At 38.6% G+C, this 22609-nt stretch overlaps 2 protein-coding genes across 3 annotated transcripts in view; one reads left to right on the plus strand and one right to left on the minus strand.

Annotated features, from left to right (window-relative positions):
* Nucleotides 1–22609, plus strand: part of CEP85L (centrosomal protein 85 like) — a 135840-nt gene that overhangs the window by 81285 nt on the left and 31946 nt on the right. The gene's annotated exons all lie outside the window — the stretch shown is intronic.
* On the minus strand, nucleotides 3272–3681 carry PLN (phospholamban). The gene has a single exon (XM_058020391.1). The coding sequence runs from the start codon at nucleotides 3633–3635 to the stop codon at nucleotides 3477–3479; it is 159 nt and encodes a 52-aa protein (XP_057876374.1). The 5' UTR covers nucleotides 3636–3681; the 3' UTR covers nucleotides 3272–3476.

Here is a 22609-nt window from a genome sequence, read left to right on the forward strand (position 1 = left end):
GGAGGCTGAACAGGCCCAGCTCCCTCAGACTTTGCTCTGAACAGAAGTACTCCTCCAGTGCCTTAGTGATCTTTGCCATCCTCTGCTCGACCTGCTGCAGGAGCTCCATGTCTCTCTTGTACTGAGGAGCCCAGAAATGGGCATGGCACTCCAGCCTCACTAGGGTGGAGTAGAGGGGCAGGATCATCTCCCTTGACCTGCTGGGAATGCTCTTCCTAATGCATGCCAGGATACCACTGCCCTAGTTACACCATTGGCCATTGGTGTAGTTGTAGCAAAACTTATGTAAAAGATTTTTGTGCAGGGGCGTGACAAACATTTTGTGCATGTTGTGTGAATAATTTTGTTTAAGGCTGTTTACTCTTGTCTGTCCAATGAGTGGATCAGTTCTGTCAGGAAGGGAAGTTGTTGCTACATTGATGTAGAACAGTTATTAAAGAAATGCAAGTATCTGATGCCTTCTAAAATACCTTCTGACTAGTCTTGGTTAGAGCAAAGTTTCAGTTTTCAAATGGGTCATGTTTTCACATAGAGAATAATAACAACTATTCAATTATTAAATCAATTGTTGTATCATTTTTTGCTGAGGATCTGGCTGAGGAAACACATCTTTAAAACCAGCTTATTATGGTTCCTGATTCAGCTCCTTCCCGGTATAAAATTGTCATGGAAGTTGGTAATTTTTTTTTTTGGAGGAAGAATAATACCAGATTTTCGCCTGTTTAGCTGTCTTTATTCACTACTGGTGTGTAAAATGACCTTAGGAAAGAGATTTAGGCTTGGGTGGAGTGGAGCAGAGAACTAAAAACATAATCCAAGCTATTTGCTGTACATGTTTGCTATTTTTATTATGACTCATAAAAGTGCTAAACTTATTGATTACATTTGCAGAAAATTAATTAGGAGTAGTTACAAGCTCTAGCTACATGTAAGTGACCTGGACATTGCAAAATAGTCAAGATTACTCCTGAAAACCAAAACAGAATAAATAGAGATTTAGAGAATTAGAAAGCTGTGTGATGACTAGCTTCTTTTCACATAACTTTAATAAGTAAGTAAAAGAATGGATACTTCTTTCTAAACAATTGGATATATTTTATGCATTAATATTTTTCAAGCAGTCCTTTTATTAAATAAAAATACTGTAGATATTATTTTTAAAGCTTGTATAAGTCTACAAAGAAGACTATATTACGTACAGAAGGTTTTTTTTTTAAATTTCTGGGTTCGGTTGACAATTGGTGATATAGAGGATATAAGAGATTTTTTAATCAACAGAAGCCTAAGACACCAATGAACCATATACAGTATTTGCAATATATCTGCATTGCTGTAAAATAGCAGTAAGTCTTTCAGTTTATTGATAATTTGGTTTTGTTCTTGTTTGGTTATTGTTTTAAAATAAGTTATGGATTTTCAGGTACATAAAAGGAAATTGGAGAGTTTGTTTTTATTGCGCTACATTTTTTAGCAATGCTTTACTCTGACTCCTTTAAATTATTGGCTTGTGAAACCTCTAACCTCAAACATGTCCTCTGAATGCAGTGCTGATGCTTTACTCTTAACCCTTCTTTCTTCAGCAGGTTTTCAGTACTGTAAAACTGTCTATTTTCAGTTGAAGTCTCTTGAAACACATTTCAAAGCAAATAAAGCTAGAAACTTTATCCATCACAAAAATACAGATTCGAAAAGAGAAGAAAAGCAAGAAGGATTAAAAGGGGAAGTACGCTTGCTAAAATCTCATGCATTTGTGAGAGTGGTCAGAATGCATGAAATGGAAATTGAGATTTACACTGACAGTTCAAATCAGTAATGCTGATATACTAACTTGCAAGAGTGGGGATGTGTTGCCAGTCTCACCAGTGCTCACCCTAATCCTCATACAAGTAGCTGTCTTAATTTCCTCCCGTGGGTAACCTTACTTCAGAGTCTGGTCTCAACATACCTACTCACTAGATAGGAAATTCACCACTGGATTTGCTTGCATTCCATTGAATACAGATTTTTTTCAGAGATTTCTTCCCTTCCTGCTCAGGTGTTTATTATCAACTTCTACTCATGAAATATTAAGTCTTAAAGGCAGACTACAAGACAAACTTGTTTTGATTTTTCTGTATTAATTAATAAGAATGTTTACATAGAATGGAATAGAAGAATATCTCTTTTAAAAATGGATGTCTGTCTGACCTCTGTTGATTCTTAAGCTTTCTTTAAATTTGAAAAGTGTATCAAATTTCTGGGGATTTTGCTTAATACCAGCAACATGTAATAGGGTAAGTAGGGTTGGAAGTCATCTACTCAGTCTGGTTGCTCACAATTTTTGGAGCAGAAGTGGCATCTTTTATGTGTATAGCCTGTGGTTTACATGTTGAAAAGATATTTCTGCAGTGCTTTTCCCTTCTGTGCATAACTGTTTACAATGAACTTTTTAATGTGTCATTTATTTTAGGAAAGTACTTTCATGTTCTCTAGCAAGAATTTGCAGTTGAAGATGGGGATGTTACTTATGGATACACTTCAGTCACAACAGTAATGATGGCCTAGACTTTTGTCTTTGCCACATCAGGTGTAAGCCACCTCATGTGACATTGGCAAGTTCCAAGTTTTTTGTAGTTTTAAACTAAGGAAATTACTACATAAATAAGAACAGTCCCTAATTAAGTTGTCTGAAGGCAAATGTTAAGAACTCTGAGAATCCAAGTTGTGCCAGTTGTCATGTCAATCAAATTACTATGGAAAACAATATTTTTTATTTCAGTTATGGCAGGGTCAATTTTTTTCTGCAAAACATAATGAAAAATCTTGCCAGATGTCACATATATAAGACCCCTTAAATAGAGAGAAAAACACATGAACTAGTTTTATTTTTCCGAGTTAGAAGCGATTTTTGGTTCATTCTCATATTCCTTTAAAAACCACTAAAGTGATTTGAATGCCTTTAGCTGATAATGCAGAGATGCAGCACTTTGAACTAAGCAGAGCAGAAATTTTCCCAGGATGTGTTGAGGGCTGTGTACCTGTAAGCTATTCTTTGGGTAGGCATGGTCCAAATCTGGAACCCTTCCAAGGGCTTAAGGATTTTCAGAGAAACCTAAAAAGACTTAGGCCCCCAGAAAGTGATTATGGTGTTTAGCTACTAAAACTTTGAATTACCAGCTGCTGGCTGTTACTGATTGAGCAGATAATCTGATTTACTGATACTTTAACCCATGTAGCAGAGACATCTCTTGGTTGAGACGGACAAATTGAGTCATGCACAACTTGGTAACTACAGGCTCTAAACACTGTTCTGCACAGACAATGTGTTTTTAATACATGAGCAGGCAGTAAGGTAGCAGAGCACTGGTTGGCACACTCTCTAGTCCAAGTGCTAGCCCCTGTCGCGTGAGGATCCTTGCACTGGAGTTTGCACGTGTTGGTCTCTCTTCCCCCTGGGGTGACTTTCCTAGAGGACAGGGCAGAGACGTGCTGGAACTTCAGAGAAGCATCACTATGATACAGATCAGCAAGAGGCAAATTAGAATCAGGCAGAAATTCACAAAGAGCTCCTGGAGCCTTTGGCGTGCTTGTGGGTTGACCTCAATAGTTGAGGCTCTCCTCAGAGCGGAGCGGGTCATGTGTTGGACCTTCTCCATGGCAACAGGAAAGCAGAGGGCACAAATCAGAGGTTTTAGGAGCGCAGGAAAGAAAAGCAGTGGTCAGGAACAGTGCAAAGTGCCTAATATCTTCTCTTTGTTTTAGACAGCCTTTGTGGAGCTGGAAAGCAGGAAAGCAGAGAATTAGAAGTGCAGAAGTGGTTTTGAGTGTAAATAAAGATGGTAAAAGCAATCTGTTTATTTCAGACTTTTTAGAGCTTTAAAACAAAGCTTTTAGGTTAAAACTGAATTTTAAAATTTTATTTATAATTTTAGATTTGTGTTGTGTTATGCTTCTCCTCCTGAAGACTACTGAGCCCCTGCTTCTTAGCAGTGTTGAGTAACTGTGCTATGGAAATTGTGGATATCTGGATTTTGCCCAGATTATTGCCTTAGATCCTAAGTTCTCTATTTCACACGGCCTCTGAAAAGGCTGTAGCTGATTGCCTTTCCACACACACCTCTCTGCTTTATTTGTTCAAGGACCTGTGAAGGCTTGATGATAAGAGTAGGGTCACAGACCTTTCGGCCAGGAGATCTGGATAGTCCTGCTGACTGGTACTGACAGGGCAGATAACCTGATTTACCAGTACCTTTTGCTGGAAGGAAGGAAAAGAATTCTTGTTGAAGTATTTCCATTCCAAGAAAAAGTTCTTTATGGTGGGCATTTAAAACCTAATGCATCACTGCTGTTGGGAATTTTACTAAAATACTTCTCAACAGCAAAGACAGAGTAAGGACTAAATCTTTTTTTTTATGTTGGACAGTGTGTTACAAACGTGGGTGCAAAGGCAGAGGACTCCTATGAGGAACAAAACAAAGCATTTACAAACTTTTGTCTTTTAAGTGAGTGTTACATTTAAAGTGTATTTTTCCCCTTTTTAGTGGCAGATGGGAGGACAGGGTATCAATTATTTTAAAACTCCAAATAAGTAGTTGCAACATAAAACCCTCCTGTGAACACCTTCCGTGGCAAGAAGCTGGCTTTGATATATGCTTGTCCAGCTCATGGTGAATTGGATTCTGAATGTAGGTGCTGTCACAATGTGAAAACTTGGTTTTTAAAAATAATGATGATCTGTCAAACTTTATTCCTAAAGCTAAATTTACCCCTAAACATTTTATGAATTTATTTTGTGTATATATATTTCATAGAAGGCCTCCCCTTGTCACCACTTCATTTTGTTTTTTCCAGAAATAAGTGAAATTATATATGCCACATAGAGGAAAACAATTGCTTAGATGTCTGCTGCCCAAATTACATGATGATCCTGACTGAATCAGAGATACTTTGCCCGTGAATTTGTCTTTATAGGTGGCTAAAATGGAAAAACCTTAAAAGGAAACGGAAGTGTCTTTCAGACTCTTCCTTTTTTAATCCTATCATGTTGGGCTGTAGAGTGAAATGTTACTGTATGGACAGAATGCATGTGTTCTCAGTGGCAGTGTTGGTATTTAAGAGACTTTCAAAAGCAATCAGATTGCTCATGGTTATTCTAACACCCTTAGAGGACTCCGTGTGATGACATCTCCTTCTCAAACTGAACTTCAAATTTTGTTATGATTTTTTGAGCTGTAGTTGATCTTAACTTTATTGCAAAAAAAACATACACCAGAACATACTCTTGTAGTGACTACAATTTTTCATCTTTGTTTGATTCTTTGCTGTACCTGTTTTCATCTATTTAAGCAGTTAAATGCTTGCCAAGTATATTCTGCTTAGTTCTTTAATAATCATGGTCTGTCCCAAGTGCAGTAAAAGCAAGACATGCACAGGAATTCTAAAGTCTCTTGGCTGAATTCACATTCATTCTCCCAGCCCAGTACAGGCTGAAGTGCATTAAACTGTTTATCCTCTTGCAGACAAGTCTCAGTAGATGAACCACAAATGGATTTACATGGATAGAGAGGAGTTTGTGTAACCAGGTTCTGTGACAGACACTGCTCAGAGAACAGCATTTCCTGTGGGTGACTTCATCACGGCATTTTATGTCATTTTTTCAGTGTCAGGTGTGTGCAGCTCTTGGTCTTTGGGCTGTGTGTGACCTGTTGCAGCAACATTTATCTTTCCTAATTATTTTTTTCTTGGAGCCCACAGAAGGATTGGAACAGCATCAATGTGTACTTGTGCACATGCAGAATAAATGCAAATTCCATTTCATTAGGAACTAATGCAACCCTACTGCATTAGGTGTAACTGCACTCATGCTGGCACCTGCACTGCAGTGTTGCTGCATGACTCAAAGGGCAAGGCCCTGAGGCTCTGAAGTGCTTCCATAAAAAGCAATATTATCTGGTTGGGCATCACAGATGCAAGGCCAAAATAGATTTTTAGACGTGACCAGAAGGGGATACAAAACGATCTTAAAAAGTAGAAGGTAGCATAAGTTAAGATCTTTATACATCATACAGCTAGAAGACATTGTAGAGAAGGGATGAGGAAAGGACAAAATAGATTGAGTTTCTTGATTTAATAGTTTATGTGGTTTTGGAAGTTTTTGAAACATCTGTATGTTGTTTAACCTCCTGTCTGTGGGGTAAATTTTCTTGTAGGAAAAGGGAGCCAATTCTGTGTCTGTATTTCAACAAGTTTGTCTTCACAAGTGCTCGGGTTCAACTAATAAACACATACCTTGCTTGTTAATCCTCCATGGCACTGTCACCCACCTATAGTGTGCAGAAAGAGAAACAGATTCAGTAACACAGCTGCATACAGGCTATCAAGGTCAAAATGGACAGCTTGGAAAATAATTACACAGAAACAAAGACTGGTCATTGTCACAAATAGTAACTGCTCTCTGCTGTTCAGTACCCGGGTGTTTTAGGCCAATATAAAGAAGAATTGGTCATGCAGACACCACTTCTTGAAACAAACGTGCAGCAACAGGGCAAATCATATTTGATATTTTTTAGGAGTCACAAAGTGTGACTCGTGTGACAAGACTGAGCATCACAAGAGGAGCAGTTGGCTGCATTGCTGTGCAGTTCTGTTTTATGAGTGCTGCTGTTAATGTATGTGCAGGCTTGTCTTAGGCACAGAGTGAATCTGCAGATGTCTGGTGGCTGGCCCTCTATGTTACTATGTAGGGAATCCCCTATACTCCATACTTCAGAATGAGTCACTGATCACAGTTATTGCTTCCCACTTCACTGACATGTGACTGTTTCCCTGATTTGTATTAGGCTATTTTTATCTTTGTTCCTGGGTGCCCTTCACAATGAGAGAGGGTATGTGACCGAAGTGAAAACTGTGGGCCATTCCTGGTGCAACTGCATTGACTCCTTTGAAGTCACACGGGATAAATTTGGCTCCCTTGGAAATGCCACAGCCTGTTTCCTGTCATACGTTCACTAAATGCAGCCATGATATCAGTGGAATAGAAGAAGTTTGACTTACTTGAATTCTTGCAGTTCCACATGACCAAGTGAAGCCCTGGGGGGCTGTTAAAGTTATGTTGCATAAGTCTATTGCATAGATTTTTAGAATGACATGTCCCAAAACCTCAGTAATTCACTTCTATCCATTGAAAAAAAAACAAGTCTTACTAAGCATGGACGTAGTGATGGAAAAAGTACATAAAGTGATGTTGATTAAAGATTTAGGCACTGACTTGTGGCATATAATTTTTCAGTCATATGGAGACAATATTTCCTTGGGATGGGGAAAGAAGCAACAATTCAGCTTATAGTTTGAAAAGTGCTGGTAACACGAAAAGCACACTCATTTTATCATTCTCTTTACGTTTTGTTTGTTTTGTACTGAAGTGTCATGCATGTTTCAGAGAGCATAGGGGAAGACTCACGTTTCAGATTATTATTTTTCCCTCTCTGACAAATTCATTGTTTCTACAGTCTTCCTTCTGAGTAGCTTTGATGTTTTTGGTGTTCTAAGACACAAGACCAACAGTGAGAGCCTCTACTTGTATTTCAAGTCCCCGAGAATGTGAATGGTGTAGGTAACAAGAAATTACATTGATGAATAGTTGAACACACCAGTCATTTTGGGTTTTGAAATTTTTCTACATACCTTGTGGATAACTGGGACTTACATGTGTGCTGGTCCATTAGAGTAGCCTGGGAGCCAGTGCTTTGGGCTAGTTTTTAAGTTGGTTAAATTCCCTGCAACTGCTGCAGGACCATGCAGTGGGATCTTGGGCAGGTTCCTCAATTTCCATACTTATCAAAACAAGACATAAAATAACTGTATACCAATTCCAATCTGTTGATGTGATCTGCCTTTTACTTAGTAAATTTCTTTTAGGAAATGAATTCTATGCTCTGCTGAGTTCACTGATTATCTAACAAGTTGTTTCATGTTGAGTTTTAGCTATGGTGGTTCATAATGTCCCTTTAATAGGAAATAGTCTAAGTGCAATTTGAATTAAAGTAAAAATTAAAATACATCTAGCATGTATAAAAGGTAGAAGTGGAAGGGGATGTTCCAAGTTTTGTTTTTAACCTTCTAGCATGTCAGGGAACAACAAAATGGCATTGATTGAGAAGGATATAATAGATAAATACAACTTCTGTGAAGTTACTTGATGCCAGGAAGGTCCTGTTTAGCCTTTTTTCAATCTTCAGAAAGTAAAAGCAATGTTCAGTTCTAAAGTGTCTTGTAGTTTTAGGGAACAGAACTTTACTTCCCTGTGGGATTTTTTATTTCTCCAGCTGGGGTACTTTTTTTATTCCTAAATCAAATTATTCTTAAAGCAAACAAAAAGTTGCTGGGGTAGTTCTGTACATGTATCCCATTTTTGTTTGCTGATGGTCTGAAAAAGCAGTGAAAATCACCTTTACACTACTAGTTACAAACTGATGATTTCAGTGAGTTTCCTGCTGGAAAGCACTATGGAGGCACTATGTTCCTAACTTCCTCAAAGAATGAGAAATAAATGCAGCTTTTAAAAATAAAAATGTGGTAATACATGAATCTGAATCTCTCTTAAATAACAATTGCGCTGTTGTCTTGACAAATGAGTAGCAAAAAAAAAGGCAGAAAATTGCCTGCTGTAAATTAAATGCCTAATTTCACATTGATTTGTAACACTTATCACCTGTCCTGTGACACATGCCTCTGTCATGACTGTAGGTTGTTTCTCAGGGTTTGGATATCTGTGACGTGGGATGTTATAAGTGTGAAATTTTTAAATTTAATTTAACAGCTGAGCCACTGTCTCATCTACATTAAATTACTGAACTCTAACCAGATAAAATGAGAGATGATGGAGCAGCTGACCTGCTGTAGCTATGGGATGCATTCCAGCTTCCAGGGAAGAGCTGCCTATAGCAGTTAAGTGTTGGTGTGTATGTTCAATTTATGTGTGTATTTCTAAAGGTCTGCATATGCAATATTTGTGGTAGAAGAGAAGGATTCTCTGGGTGGTAGAATACACCTTAACTCCCTCTCTTTACTTGAAAACACATTTTTTGTATAACTTCAGCCTTGAAAAAAATCTGCCTCGGAATCTTCTTTGCTCTTTGTAGGCGCTGGGAGGTCTGAAGTGCTGCTTCTGCCTACTGAAAACAGCTTCTAGAGAACTCTGTACCACATTGTTTGCCTTGGCAGTAACAGCATGTCCAGACATTTCTCTCACAAAAATGGCACAAGGCTGCTGAGCACAGAACCAAGCAGCTGGATGTATCTTTGCCTGATGCCTGCCAGTCACTAGGAAAAGGAATTAAGTGTATCTGTTCACTAACAGGGAAAACACACCTCACAAAATTACAAGTCTATATTAGGTTTGTCTCTTCTATAACCACATGTAGACATAAGTAGTAAGGTGTCAACTGGTGAAGGGGGGGAACAAGATTGTAAGGAGCATAAGTACCTTAGAGACGTGCATATTCAAGAATTGTATTTCTTTTAAAAATATTTGTATATGTAAATATTGAATGTTCTCTATGTGACATGTTTCTCTGAGATGCACCTTATTTCAGTGATTTTAAAGCTGGGATTGTATTGCATTGTACAACATGTCTGCGCTTCCCTTAGAAATAAAAGGGTTCTTTTCTGCATTTGAAATTCAGTTCATGATGTTACAAATCCTAGCTGAATTATTTCTCAGTTATTAGAAGCAATCTGGGGCAAGTGTTGTGTTAGTTACAATGAACATCAGGAGAAAATAAAATTTTAATGGATGTCAAAGCAAAAACACTATGTGGATTCTGTAGCCTGAACTTAGAGTAACATGGTATAATTTCTGTTCTAGTAGTGCTATAAATCACTTAAATTTTTAAATTAAGGGTAATTTTTCATCATACAGCAAAAAAGTTTTGCTCTCTTAATGTGTTAGATCAGAAACATGTTTTACAGAGTTAATGGTGAAAGAGCTTCTTTATCCTTGCCAGTCTGTGAATAGGCAGCTTTGGGAAAAAGAATGCCTCTGTAAAACTTTAAGAATTGTTCTCTTGTAGATTTTTGATTAAAAACCAAGACCAAACAGACAAAAGAAAAAACAAGCAAAAGGTATTACATTTAAAAGGAAAGGCAAAGGTGTGAGAAACATGATGAAACCTTCTCACCTTGTGCAATACCACCTGTATAAATCATCTACCCAAGGACAGCTGGTGTCCTATGAACATATAGGAAATTATGTTGCCTTTACTGTTGCTGAAAGACTCCCCGCAGATCAGTGATCTTTGACTCAGAGCTATAATGCCTATATTTCCATATTTTTGATAAACAGTTAAAGCCAGCTGTTAATTTGAGTAGAGGAGGTTTCTGTAGAAAAATACAGTTACAGCATGCCTTCCTGCAAGATTTAAAAGATAACACAGAAGAGAGGTTCCTTACCCCTGGTGTGACTTGGTGAAGCACAGAGGAGCTTGCTCCGGGCTGTGGGATGTGCCTGCCGATCTCTGGCAACTTTTCCGAGTCTGTGACCAAGCTGTGGAAACAATTGAAGTAGGCTGAGGGGAAAAAATAACAGAAGTTTCAGAGGCAGGGCTCACAGTGTCACTCAGCAGCTCACAAGGTGATTGGTCCCATTTGCCTTCTGACACAGGCAGTGGCTGCTCTGAGCTTGTTCCCAGCAGAAATGTATTAACATGGGCAGCATGGGCAGCACCTTTCCTTTTGTGAGGGGACCTGTGTGCCAGGGAGACCACCTGCTCAATCACAGGATGAGGGAATCTGGGAGGCTGCATGCTTCAGTAGGGTGGCAAAGGGAGCTCTTCCCTGACACCCTGCCTTTTTTAAAACAGGGACTTAAATGGGAGCTTGCTCAGGGAGCTGCTTTGGATGTGTTACTTTTGCTACAGCAATGTTTCTTCTTTATAGGAAAACCTCAATAGTGGGGGCTCATACATTTCTTGTGGGTGTTTGACTTGTAATGGTTTTCTTTTGTCCAAGGTATTTTTTAAACTACACTTTCAATATATATGGTTGTGATAATTCTGTTACATACCTGGTATTCAGTTTATAGTGCATGATGAATGCTTCCCAAGATAATCTTTCTTCTCATAGTGCTTAAACTGAAATAACTTTTCTGCATTTCAAGCCTCTTCCAAACACTAATGGGTGGGTTAGAGGATTTTTTTTTCCAAATCTGACATATGTAAGTTCATCTCTGAAATTTATCATTACTATATATTTTGAAGTATCTATCTTTTCTTTAAAACACACTTCCACATTTTTTCTTCCTCTCCCACTGTGGCTGGAAACTATTTAAGTGAATTTTTTGAGAACCCTTTCTCTTTGTTTGGATAGTAGTAGTGGCTTAATGCTACTTTACAGGTTATCTTACGTTTATTTTCCCGTGTTGAGAAGTGACAACATAATGCATATATGGAGTAGGTTTGGTGCATTGGGGAAGTGAAGGATTTACTGGATGCAAAAGGATTAAGCTGTCAAGTGAGAGCATCCAGCATCAGGCTTTCTGTGTGGATACAACTGACAGCATGGGCCATTACCTCATTGGGAAATTGCAGGCAAAAATATAGAAGCTCAGCCAAACTCTGAACACTTACAGATTCAGTTTTGACAATAATTGTTTAGCATAGATGAGTGCTTGGCTTTAAGCAGGAACCCAGACAGGGTGAGTTTTTTTGGTTTAGTTTGGGTTTTTTGTTCCCTGGAAGCCCTGCTACAGTACATTGTTCAAACCAGAGACAGAAGGGCTTTGGGGGTGATGTACAACCCTTTTTCAAGTTGAGCTCTGTTTTTATTTTTGTAAATATGATTTAGCTCTTCTGCAAATTGGTTATGTCACAGTTGAAGTTAGCAGCTTGGTTTTAGTATCATAAATCTGCCTGCTTTCAGTTGTCCTTTAGTATCAAACCCAGGAAGTCTGGGGTCACATATTTCAGTTGAAAGTTAATTGAATATCTTTACAGTGAGGAGTAATGGTTCTTTACTGGTGCAAAGTGTTTCATAATTTACTTATAATGGCATTATTAATGTTATAAATCTCTCACAGTCAAGCAAACTGTATTTGGCTTTTATATGAGGGAAGTTTCATGTTTTTATTGTATGCTGTCATCCAAGAAAAGTGCTAGCATTGGATTGTTGGCTTTTTAATGAAATTTGTACTATTGAAATTCACCCTCTGTATTTTGTTATGAAGTCCAGCAACAGCTGCAGTGCTGTTCCTCCCTTTTACAAAGTTGATGTAAAATTGTCATGCTATTTAGTTACACTACCCCAAATTTTTGGGTCTTTTGGTTAACGAACTGGAGCTTTTTAGAAATGAGATACCTTAAGAGAATTTGGTTTTGTTTGTGAGCTGCTGACACAGTCATAGCTTGGTCTCTATCTTAAAGTGATACCTAAATGTACAAATTAAGGCACTGAAAAAATACTAGGATTTCATCAGAAACATAATACACATCTTCTCTAAATGTCAACTCTAATAAGAATTTTAAGATGGAATATGTATTTGCCAAATAGCAATAGCATAACATAAATAGCAATAACATGTACAAGCTTAGACCCACATGAGTGTTGTAGATGTTGTATTAATGTTGTTTCTCTAAAAACAAGCTTGTTTAGGAACACTCTCTTGAGAACATTTTTCTAGTTCAGGTTAGTTATATTCACTCATGTAACTCATGGAGGTTTTTGGGGGGGTTCTGAGCCAGATGCCAAAGTACTGCTTTATGGGACATGTCAAGTCTGACAAGTACAGACACAATATATGAGCACATCATTGTACTGTTTTCATTCACTCCTGGGTGAACAGGTCCAGACACCCGTGGGTATGAGAAAGGAAAAGCTTTGAAAAGGGAATCTGTGTTGAAGGTTTTGGTCTGCTGCGTTTTGCTCTGGGGAACAAAAATGTGCAGCTGTTGCCTGCTTGACCTTAAATGGAGATGATCTGGGCTTTCTCCAGGGGGATTAGGAATCTACCACTAGAACATGTTTCTTCTCAGAAATTATTTAGAGATCCGGTTGATGTTTGGAATTATGTCTAAAAAGAGACATGTTGTACTTCAGCATACAAGCTCCTTTATTTAAATAATAATTGTGAGACTTCTATTCACATTGGTAAGAATTTCCTGGATTATTTTTGCCTTTCTTGTGCTAGTTTTCAAAATTCCAGCTGTAGACACTGTCCACCTGTATAATCTGTAAAGAGTTTGAGGTGTCACTGTCTGGTCCACTGATAATCATGATTCTGTATAGAAACGGACTGCGACCCAAGTCCAATTGTTTATAATACACAGGTAAAGAAATTCAGTAGTGGAGTACTGAAGTCAATGAGTTTTTTCATGATGCTGCTGCAGTTTTCTGTCACACTGCAGAAGTGCCTCTGTGATCTCACCCGGCAGAAGTTCTGTGTTGGAACGTTTGGTTTAACAGTAACAAAAAACACACAGAAGGGAGATCTGAATTCTCCCACAAATGTGCATTAATTTGTGTGTATGTGAGACAGAGTAGCAGAGTTTGGTATTGAAGCTGAACTCTAAAATGAGATCTTTCTTTTTTTGTAACCAGTGGTTTTCTGGCCTGATTCTATGATGGGTAATTTCTTGTAGTCATCCAGGTATTAGCAGATGTGGCTTACAGGACCCTTTTTAAGGTTCTCTAAAGAGAAAGCAGCTAATGTGTCCTTCAGTTGCATTTGTGCTGTGAGCCTAATACATCCTAAAGGAAAATGTGAGTTTTTCCCTCCTTTAAAAGTACAGAAAAATCAGTATTTTCAGTGCTGATGTGAATAGCATTCCAGAATCACACCAAGTCGGGTGGCAGCCTAATCGATTGAGAGGTAACTTTTTTAATGCATTTAAGGTTTTTTCTTGAATTTCATAGATTTACGACCATTTGCTTGTATGTTTTACCTCATGCCTCCTTTAATGATTATCTGACTTCAGTGAATCTCACTCACATCCGTAGTCTCAAATCTATCTTCTGGATTTATGTGGAGGAAGTTGCCTTTCTGAGGCTGCAGATGTTCCTGCTTTTGTATCGTGAGACTTATGGTCTTTGTTAGCGTTGTAGGAAACAGCTCTGCTGAGAAATCTAGGCTTTGCATCATGTTATTTTCCTCTGGGACAAGATGTATTTATTTTCCTAACCATGGGACAGACGTTAAATTAGTTTGGTCTTCACAGTTTTTTCTTTTTTACAAGCAAGATGAAATTACTTTTTGAGGCAGCAGTTTATAAAGCATACCATTGCAAAGTGATTAGGAAAAAGTACAAAATAAATTAATAGAAAACTTGGTCTGAAATATTTCTCTTTTTGGAAAGGGTGAACGCTCTGGTAGTAGTAGTCATCAGATTTGTTACTGACCAAAGGCATTTTTTGAAAGGTCCTCTTGAATGTTTTTGTTTCAGTTGCTGTTACTGGCGCAAACCTTAAACTATTAAAGTAGAACACAGGGTGCAGAAGTGTGTCACGCCTGTTTATTGTCTTTGGTGCTTTGACCCAGTGTTAGAAGAGAAGGGAAACAAGAAGTTTTGCCTGGCTCTCGCTCTGAAAATTGGCTATGTCCTTCCTCTTCCCAAACCCCATTAGGAAACATTTATTTCATGTGGAGACAATACAATTAGCACAGATTTGACCCGGTTTATTTTGCAACAAAATAAAGGCGGTTTATTTTGCAACAAAATATTGACAGCACAGAAAAGTTGTGTTCTTGTAAATACCTGGTGGCTTTCACAGTGATGAAGTTTACCTTTTTACTAGGTTAATGAAGGTCAAATAATTTACTATAGCAGTTATCTTCAGTGATGCAAAGTGTCTTCAAAATAGCAACATGAGACAGGATAGGAAATTCAATTATCTTCATTACAGGGAAGGTTATTTATTTCTGTGAAAAGCCTGGGAACACTGTATTTTAGTGCTTACTGCTGTCCTCAATTGGTTAAGCTGAACAATGTGCTTTAGGTGGTGTACCGAGATCCTTATACCTAAGAAACTGTGTTGAGTGTCTTTCAGATAAACTGTTCTGGGAAGCACAGAGATTAGTTGTGTTATTTGACATGTTGTGAGTGATGGATGAACAGCGGGACAAAGGCACATGAAGGAGAGATAAAGTTGGAAGACCACGTTTCAGTTGCCAAGTGGTGGTGCTGGATTATCTCCACTTGAAAGCGTAACTGCAGAATCGAGGAGAAATGATTGGGCTTTAGCTTTTGCTGCTACTTATCTTCAGCTGAAAGTTGACCTAGCAGAAATGCATAAATATTGCCCAAATGATGACTGTTTTGGCATCGTTTAGAAGTTGAAAGATTCTCTTGTGCAGATTATTGCAGTGATCACACTCAGGTAGTGTGGAGGGGCAGCAGGTAGAGCAGTGGCCTCAATGGGGATCTTGCCTCATGGGGGTCTTCATTCAGATCAACATGGAGATGGCATAAATCAGGCTTTTAAGGAGTTGTCAGGCTAATTTTCACGTGGCCCTACTTTGAGAAGTGGGAGCCAGCAATATCTTTCATTCTCTTGCTTGGTGTTACTTTCCTCTTCCCTCTATTGAGTGTCTAGAAATAAGACTAATTCCCATGGTAAGTGTCAGCTATCTATTGCTCAGTATCTTTGTTTCATGCAATTCTTAGTTAAAACAGGGGAAAAACCATTCAGCAAAAAAAGCACCCCAGAAAATTAGGATCCTGAATTTCATTACCTGAAAATTTGAGGTACAAAACTTGATATTTTTCTTTATTCTGTTGCAGAATGTGCCAGATAAAAACATGGCTCTACTTCTTGGTTCAGACCAGCTCTGAGTAGCAAGAAGAGATTTCCTGGTCTTGCGGATATTTTCTGACTATATATTCTGTTTCAGGCAGCTGCTTTCTCATGGCAATTCTGTTGTCAGTCACTGGAGCATGGAAGCTTTGTCAAGTGTAGTGTCCAGACTGTTTTGTCTGTAGCTTCCTGACCACTGAGGTGATGTGGAGAGCTTTTCTCCTGCTTTTATCACTCCATTCTTATAGAAGAAGCTATTTGCTTTTTTCCTCTTTTTGTGGCCTTTATTGAAAATCAGTTGGTTCTACGGTTTTGAAATACAGTCCTCTGTATCAATTGGTCAATTGGTTACGTGAGTACTTGGTATAACATTATTATTGACATCTCTGTGAATTAAAAAAGGAAAATAAAAGTAGTTCATTTTGAAACAATAATTTTCCCACCTTCTAAATAAACCTACTTCAATCAACACATGTTTGTCTTTTCTTTAGATAGTCTCATTTGTGTTTGTTAAAACTAGGATTTTGCTTACAAAATGGTTACCACACTAGAGAATCCTCTGTGTTTTGGTGCTCTTTGAAGAGACCAATTGTCTTTGTTCTTGTCTCAGTTTCCTCTCTGTAGAATAAGTCTAGTTTCTTTGTAAGTAACTTGGAGACCTACAAGTGACAAGTACTAATTGCTGGTGATGAAAATTATATTTATTTTTTTAGTGTGAACTTCTGCCTTTTCTGCCTATATAAAGAAGGTGCTAGGGCTCCCCCAAGTTTATCTTGTAAGGAAGGAAAACACCTTCACACACTGACACGGATGTTTGGATGCACCCTTACATCATACTGCTGCTTTTGCTAGAGACAAGTGTGTTTCAAGTACCCCTCATAAACTCAAGTGGAAAAGGTTCAATCTGGATTGAAGCCAAACAGTTCAAATATCCGTCACTTACTCCACACACAAATTATGTGACTACCTTCCATGGTTGTGTGGTTGCTGCTTTCACACGGCAGGGCAGTGTTAAATTAACAACATTTCTGCTGTTTATCAGTGATGCAGGTGTTTCAGGCTTGGATTTTCAAATGTCTGACTTTTGAGATTCCAGGATTTGCCAGAGGTGCACATCCTCTATAAATGCATCTAAAATTCACAATGTCATGCAAATACGTGGTGTCTCCTTGTGAGATAAAAAAAATATATGTATAATATTCCTTTTTTTTTATTATTTTTCAAAATTCTGGGGCAAGTGACTGAAATGTCTAAGTGATGATACATCATATATGTGATGCTGTACAGGGATGGAGGTAGAATCCCTGCTTGAAGCAGGTTAACCTTCACAGTAGGTGAAGGTCCATGTGCTGTTTTGCTTGGTTTGCTGGCTGAAACAGCTAGTTCTGTCTGGGAAGAATTTCTGGAGTTGAGACAGAAAACATGAGTATGCCTCTAATTTTCCCATTCATAGAAGTTTTTCAAAGTAGTCACCAATAAATGTAGGTTAATACTGTACTCACATTGTGCAGCACTCTGATGGCCACAGATCTTATTAACACTCCACATGAGACTGTTTCAGTAGAGAACTCGATTTGGTCTTCCAATCCCCACTAAGGCAGCTTTACTAAATCCCCCCCCCTTGCCACTGTTTATAGAATATCCTTGTCTTTTTTTTCCTTGTTTTTTAAATCTATGTTCATGGTAATAAGAACTGGAGAGGAACAAAGGTGTGTGTGAGAGGATTGTTGTTGTTACTGCTAACAATTTTGGTTTATCAGCCTAAAAAGAGTCTAATCATTCCAACATGCGCAGAAGTTGCATGTGCAAAACTTGAAGTGTACATGTTCCAGTAATTTCACTCCCTTTTTTCTGCAAGTGCTCATAGAGAACAGTTCTGGATTACTGTTTTTAAATAAAATGTACTTTCTTGAGTTTGTGGGAATAGTTGGATTTGTTCTAATATAAACATTCTGAATGTTTCTGCTTTATTCTTGTGGGATTTTTTTTTTTTTGTTTATTTTAAACTTCAGCTAATTGTGCTGAGTATGGCTCATGTTTCTTGTGAAGTCCGGAAAAGCTAAAGCAAATGGAATGCAGGAAAGTAGAGGCTCAGTTTTCTGGTTTAGGGGCCAACACCCTTCACAGAATCTCAACCACTTCCATTTGAAAAATCAAGACCCTGGATAAAGAATTTGCAGAGCATCACTTTTCTCCAGATGTATGCTCCTGCTTCACATTAAATCTACAGTGGCTTCCCTCTCTTTCAATATGTTTGCATGTTTCATTAAGAGAATTTGGTGCTCTGTGCTTGTAAGGTTTTTCTAAGTTTTCTTCTCCAATTATTGCGTAAGTATGGGTTGTTGGTCTTTTTTCCTCTAATATTCACCCAAGTTGCACTCTCTTTGTTACCTTCATGTTACAGGAGGACTCTGTGCAAGATTGATGGCCAGCTCTGCTCATCCTTGCAAAGTTTGTGCAGGCTGGCAAAAAATAGCTGCTTTTTTGATTGCTTTCTAAGTCACTTTTTGCGTCCACGTTAGCCATGAGCAGGCATAGTAAGTAATCATGAGCAGTCAAGATTGGCATTCAGTAAACTGGTATTTGTTGGAATTAGCAGTGTACATTTAACTTAAAGGTTTTTCTAAACGATCAGAACTTGGTTGAGGATGTCAATTTTACATGTCCTTCATGATTGATTTTTGCCAACTGTTCCTTTTTTCTAATCTACTTCTATCAGTTAGTACTTGTCACTTGTAGTTCTCCAAGTTTCTTACAAAGAAACTAAACTTACTCTTTTCTGTCTTACTTGTACAGTTCATAAGTTTTTGTAGTGAATAACATGCCCTGATTTTGAGCACATAAAACAGTAGTGTTTTTGAATAACTGTAGTAACTTTGCTTTCCAGGACAGAATAAGAAGCAAAAAGAAATCATGAATTTACCAGTGAAACTTCAACTAAAAGTTGAAATAAAAAAAAAAAGTTGTTCTTGTGGAAGCTCCCTTTCATCTCCAGATGTTTAAATTTTTTTTTTATAGTAAAGAACATTTGAATTTCAGTGCAGTGGGAAGATAAAATGAACACTTAATAAAACAAGTGCTTCTATACTTAGGAAAGACTCAGTTGTTATCAGTGGAAAATTCCAGGCACTGTTGTTTTTAACGTCATATTAAGTGGCACCTAGAAGTGTTTTGTGTTCATAACATTTGCCAGAATATAAATGGAAAGGATTTATGACAAAAATAATATTGGTGTTGCATGGAGTATGAAGGAATGTTATAAGAACACATAAAAGCAAGCGAAGTGTGGTTGTTCAGGGGAAGATAAGCAGAGGAGGGTGTATCATCATCCCCTGTGCAGTTCCAGGAGTGCTGGTCCCTGTGCAGCTCAGGAACGTAGATGAGGAGTCAGGAAAGGCAGGGAGGACTGCTGAGTGGCTGCAGCCTCTTCTGGGAGACTGCCCTTTACTCTTCCCTAACAGCAGGCATCCCTAGGGATCGTGCAACCTCTTGCCGGAGTTAATCGATTGCTTCTTTGTCCTTGGAGGCTTTTGCACTGTACCATCAGGGATGCTAGAAGGAGCAAAACCTTGCCAGTTAAGCAGTGACCAGAATTCCAGTTCCCTTCCCTTGCAAATTCCCTGCTATATTTCTGCTTTATTCCAGATCCCCTGCTGACTGCAGATTCTGAACACACAGGGATATCACGCATGCAGTCTCTGACTGTAGGCTAGGCTGTGCTGCTGCTCCTGTGTGTGCTGTCATAATTCATAGAGCCAACACAGGGAGGATTATTTTGAAAATAAAGTGCAGGAGGCTTTTGGTTTTATTCTGGTATGCCATCTTCCTGTGCAAGTTCCTTTTCTTGAACATATTGCTTACCTAAACACCAGGTCTTGGCCAGTAACTTAACAATTGCAGCTGCATAATAGGGTTTTTTCAGAAGCTTGGAAAATACTCAGTCTGTACACTGATACTTTGGAAGGGTTTGGCAGTGCCTGTAGTTAAGATAATTCAGCTTGTGGTCATGTTCATACTAATCCAGCACAAAGCTGTGCCACTGCAAAATGTGTTGTCTTGTACACTGCTTTCCCACTTAAGAGTGTGTGCCAGTGCTAGATCTCACGTGGCCCTCAGTGCACTGAATCTGGTAAGAGTCTGACTGAGATGCAAATAACCCTCATGTGTGTGGGACGGGGGAAGAGTGTGGGACTGGGGCTGTCGGGAGGGAGCTGAAAGGTATGAATGTTTGAAGTGGTGAGAAGAGGCAGGAGAACAGGCCTCCTCCCTTTGATAGCAGGATATGCTACATTTAAGTGACCACGTGGTTGCTATCAAAACCCTGTAGCTATGCCATTAGTAAAAAACCTCTGCTTGTGTTTTCTTTAAGATTTTTTTTCCTCCATGGTGAATAGCTACCTGACCTTAGCCTTTGTTTTCTCCCATCTCTTGTTGTATCCCAGCAACCGTGTACTTGCAATGCTTTGCTCTTAATTCATTTGTAAGCTGTTGTGCGAAGGGATCATGTCTTCCTCCCTTGTTGTGATTATCAGACCTGACCTTGATGAAGTTCAGGAGCCTCAGCTGCAGTATAAACAATGTTGGGGAAGAAGTAAATATACAAATAACAGTAAATTGCAGGACTGTCAGATTCCTCCCAGGCTTATGAGAGTAAAATCTGTGATGTCTGAATTAAGTGTGTTGCCCTGTGTGCAGTGGGGGTTTCATTTGTGAAGCAAGTTTGAACAAATGTGTTAGTAGAAGTGTAATGACTAGAGGGAGTGCTGCCTTTAGGAGGCATGTGAATGCTATTACTGTTTATTCTTCTCCATTTTGAAAGCTTTCCACTTTCTCAAAGTTTATGGTGATAGTGGTGGTGTCTGTAAATAGCATTACCATTTTAATTTTTTATTGGAAAAGCTTTAAGAAGTCATACAACAAATGTAGCATCTGTGCAGCTCAGCTCTGGCTATATACCTTTGAGGTGATCCCTTCTAAAATTAATTCTGGTCCTTGAATTTTTGTTGGTGAGGTTGGTGCCTAACTGATTATTCTGTTCTTGGCATAGTAGTGGAGTCAGTGTGTTGTTAGGCACATGAATGAATTATTTAATCCTAACTCAGAGGAAGTCGTGATGTATCATCAAGTAAGGACTGGATTGCCCTTTAATTCCTAAGCTTCATCCAGTGCAGATTCTAAAATCTTAAAATCTGGATCTTCTCTCAGTCGTTTGTGATATGCTTTTGCTGCTTTTCTCCATCTCTTCAGTTGGTTTGATGGACTTTTTTTGTTGTTGTTTGCTCATTTTTGTTTGTTAGTTTTCTCCTGATACTCTTATCCCAGATTGCCATATCTCAATTTCCATTCCATCAACCTTAGTTTACATGGACTCTCCACCTAGAAAACATGGTATTTGCTGTCTGATTTAATGTATCTTCAACCTTTGTGATACTTAGTTCTTTATCATAAATCATTCTAAGCTTTTTAGCCATCAAGGTTTCTCTTCTTTGGATATATTTTACTGTTCCAGTGACTTTCTGGTTCCTCACATTGTATTACCAGACATATTCTTGCAACTGGGTTTACGCCAGAGCTGTTTAGAGTCACTGCTTTATCCTTTCCCTCACCCCCTTTTTCTGTAACCTGACATCCCATATACAGGCAATCCTGAACTTACATAAAGCTGATTTTCAGGCAGATTAAATTGTCAGTTCCTGTCAAGTGTATTTTCCCAGTTAGTTGTGATCTCTCTTGTATTAACTACTTTGCAGGCTGCATGTCTATATAAAGTATGTGTTTGGGATTTTTTTCCAAACCTTATTGATTTTTATTTTGCTGTTGGCAGTGCTAACCTCTCTACAATACACCTGTATTTTTGAGTACCTCACCATTTGATGGTGTTTCAATGTTGATTTTAATGATATTTTTCACATTAAAGAAATTCCCCAAAGAACAGCACATACCATGGCTGGAATAAAAGTGCAAGGGCATGATTAGATGTTCTTTCCCCCGTGACTGCTGGAAATTTGTGAAAGCATAGGCAAAAAGTGATACAGCCTAGGTGTTGCTGCCAAGAATTGTAGTGATTATATCCTGCTGAGCAGAAACACTATCTTCCCTAAAAGGCAAAGATGGAGCAGAGTAGAGCAGTAGGTGGTGAGGTACAGATACCACAAATTATACATTCTTGTCTGTAGTCTTTTTTCTGCCCAGCTCAGAGTCTTTTACAGTGTGGAGGATTCATCTTTGTAGCTATGTTTCTAGTGCATTTCTGCAATGCACAGCCTTTCTGTATAAGTCATTCCTTAAAAGAGGGCCTTATTCCATGGTTGCAGTTTTCTGTGGCTTTTCTTGCCTGACAGCCACCATCCCTGTCACGTTTCACCTGCAAAAGGATGAATGATCTTTTGAGATTGTCTCAATTATGGGAGCTGTTCTGACCTGATATTGATCTTAGGAAGAAATCTGTGTGAGGAGGAAGGGCTGAGTGAATCATTTTTTCCTTACCTAGAGTGTGGAGCAGTTACAGAGCTCCTCAGTGGCTTCTGCTCTGCCTGTGCAGATTTAAACCTTTTCCCATCACAGGTGACCCATAGGCAGGAGGCATCTCCATGACAAGAGTCCATTTAGGCTTGCTGATGACACCTCCACCTCTGCTTTCTCCCACGTTATCCATCCAGTGATGTCCCTGAGGCGCAGCCTGAGTGGTCACCCATATTTGTTTCCTCAACTGTCAGTCAGAAAAGGAATCCTTAGCTCCTACTAGCATTGCTTGTGTTGATTCTTTGCCTTGGATTAGCTGTGGATGCAAGGAATTCTCTTTCTGTTGAGTAATGCCTGTTAAATGCAGCAAGAGAGGAATGATCCC

Source organism: Melospiza georgiana, chromosome 3 (assembly GCF_028018845.1).
Source record: "Melospiza georgiana isolate bMelGeo1 chromosome 3, bMelGeo1.pri, whole genome shotgun sequence".
NCBI lineage: Eukaryota > Metazoa > Chordata > Aves > Passeriformes > Passerellidae > Melospiza > Melospiza georgiana.

Bases quoted from the DNA above. Each gene is read 5' to 3' on its own strand.
- PLN (XM_058020391.1), bottom strand. From the start codon at position 3,635: ATGGAGAAGGTCCAACACATGACCCGCTCCGCTCTGAGGAGAGCCTCA.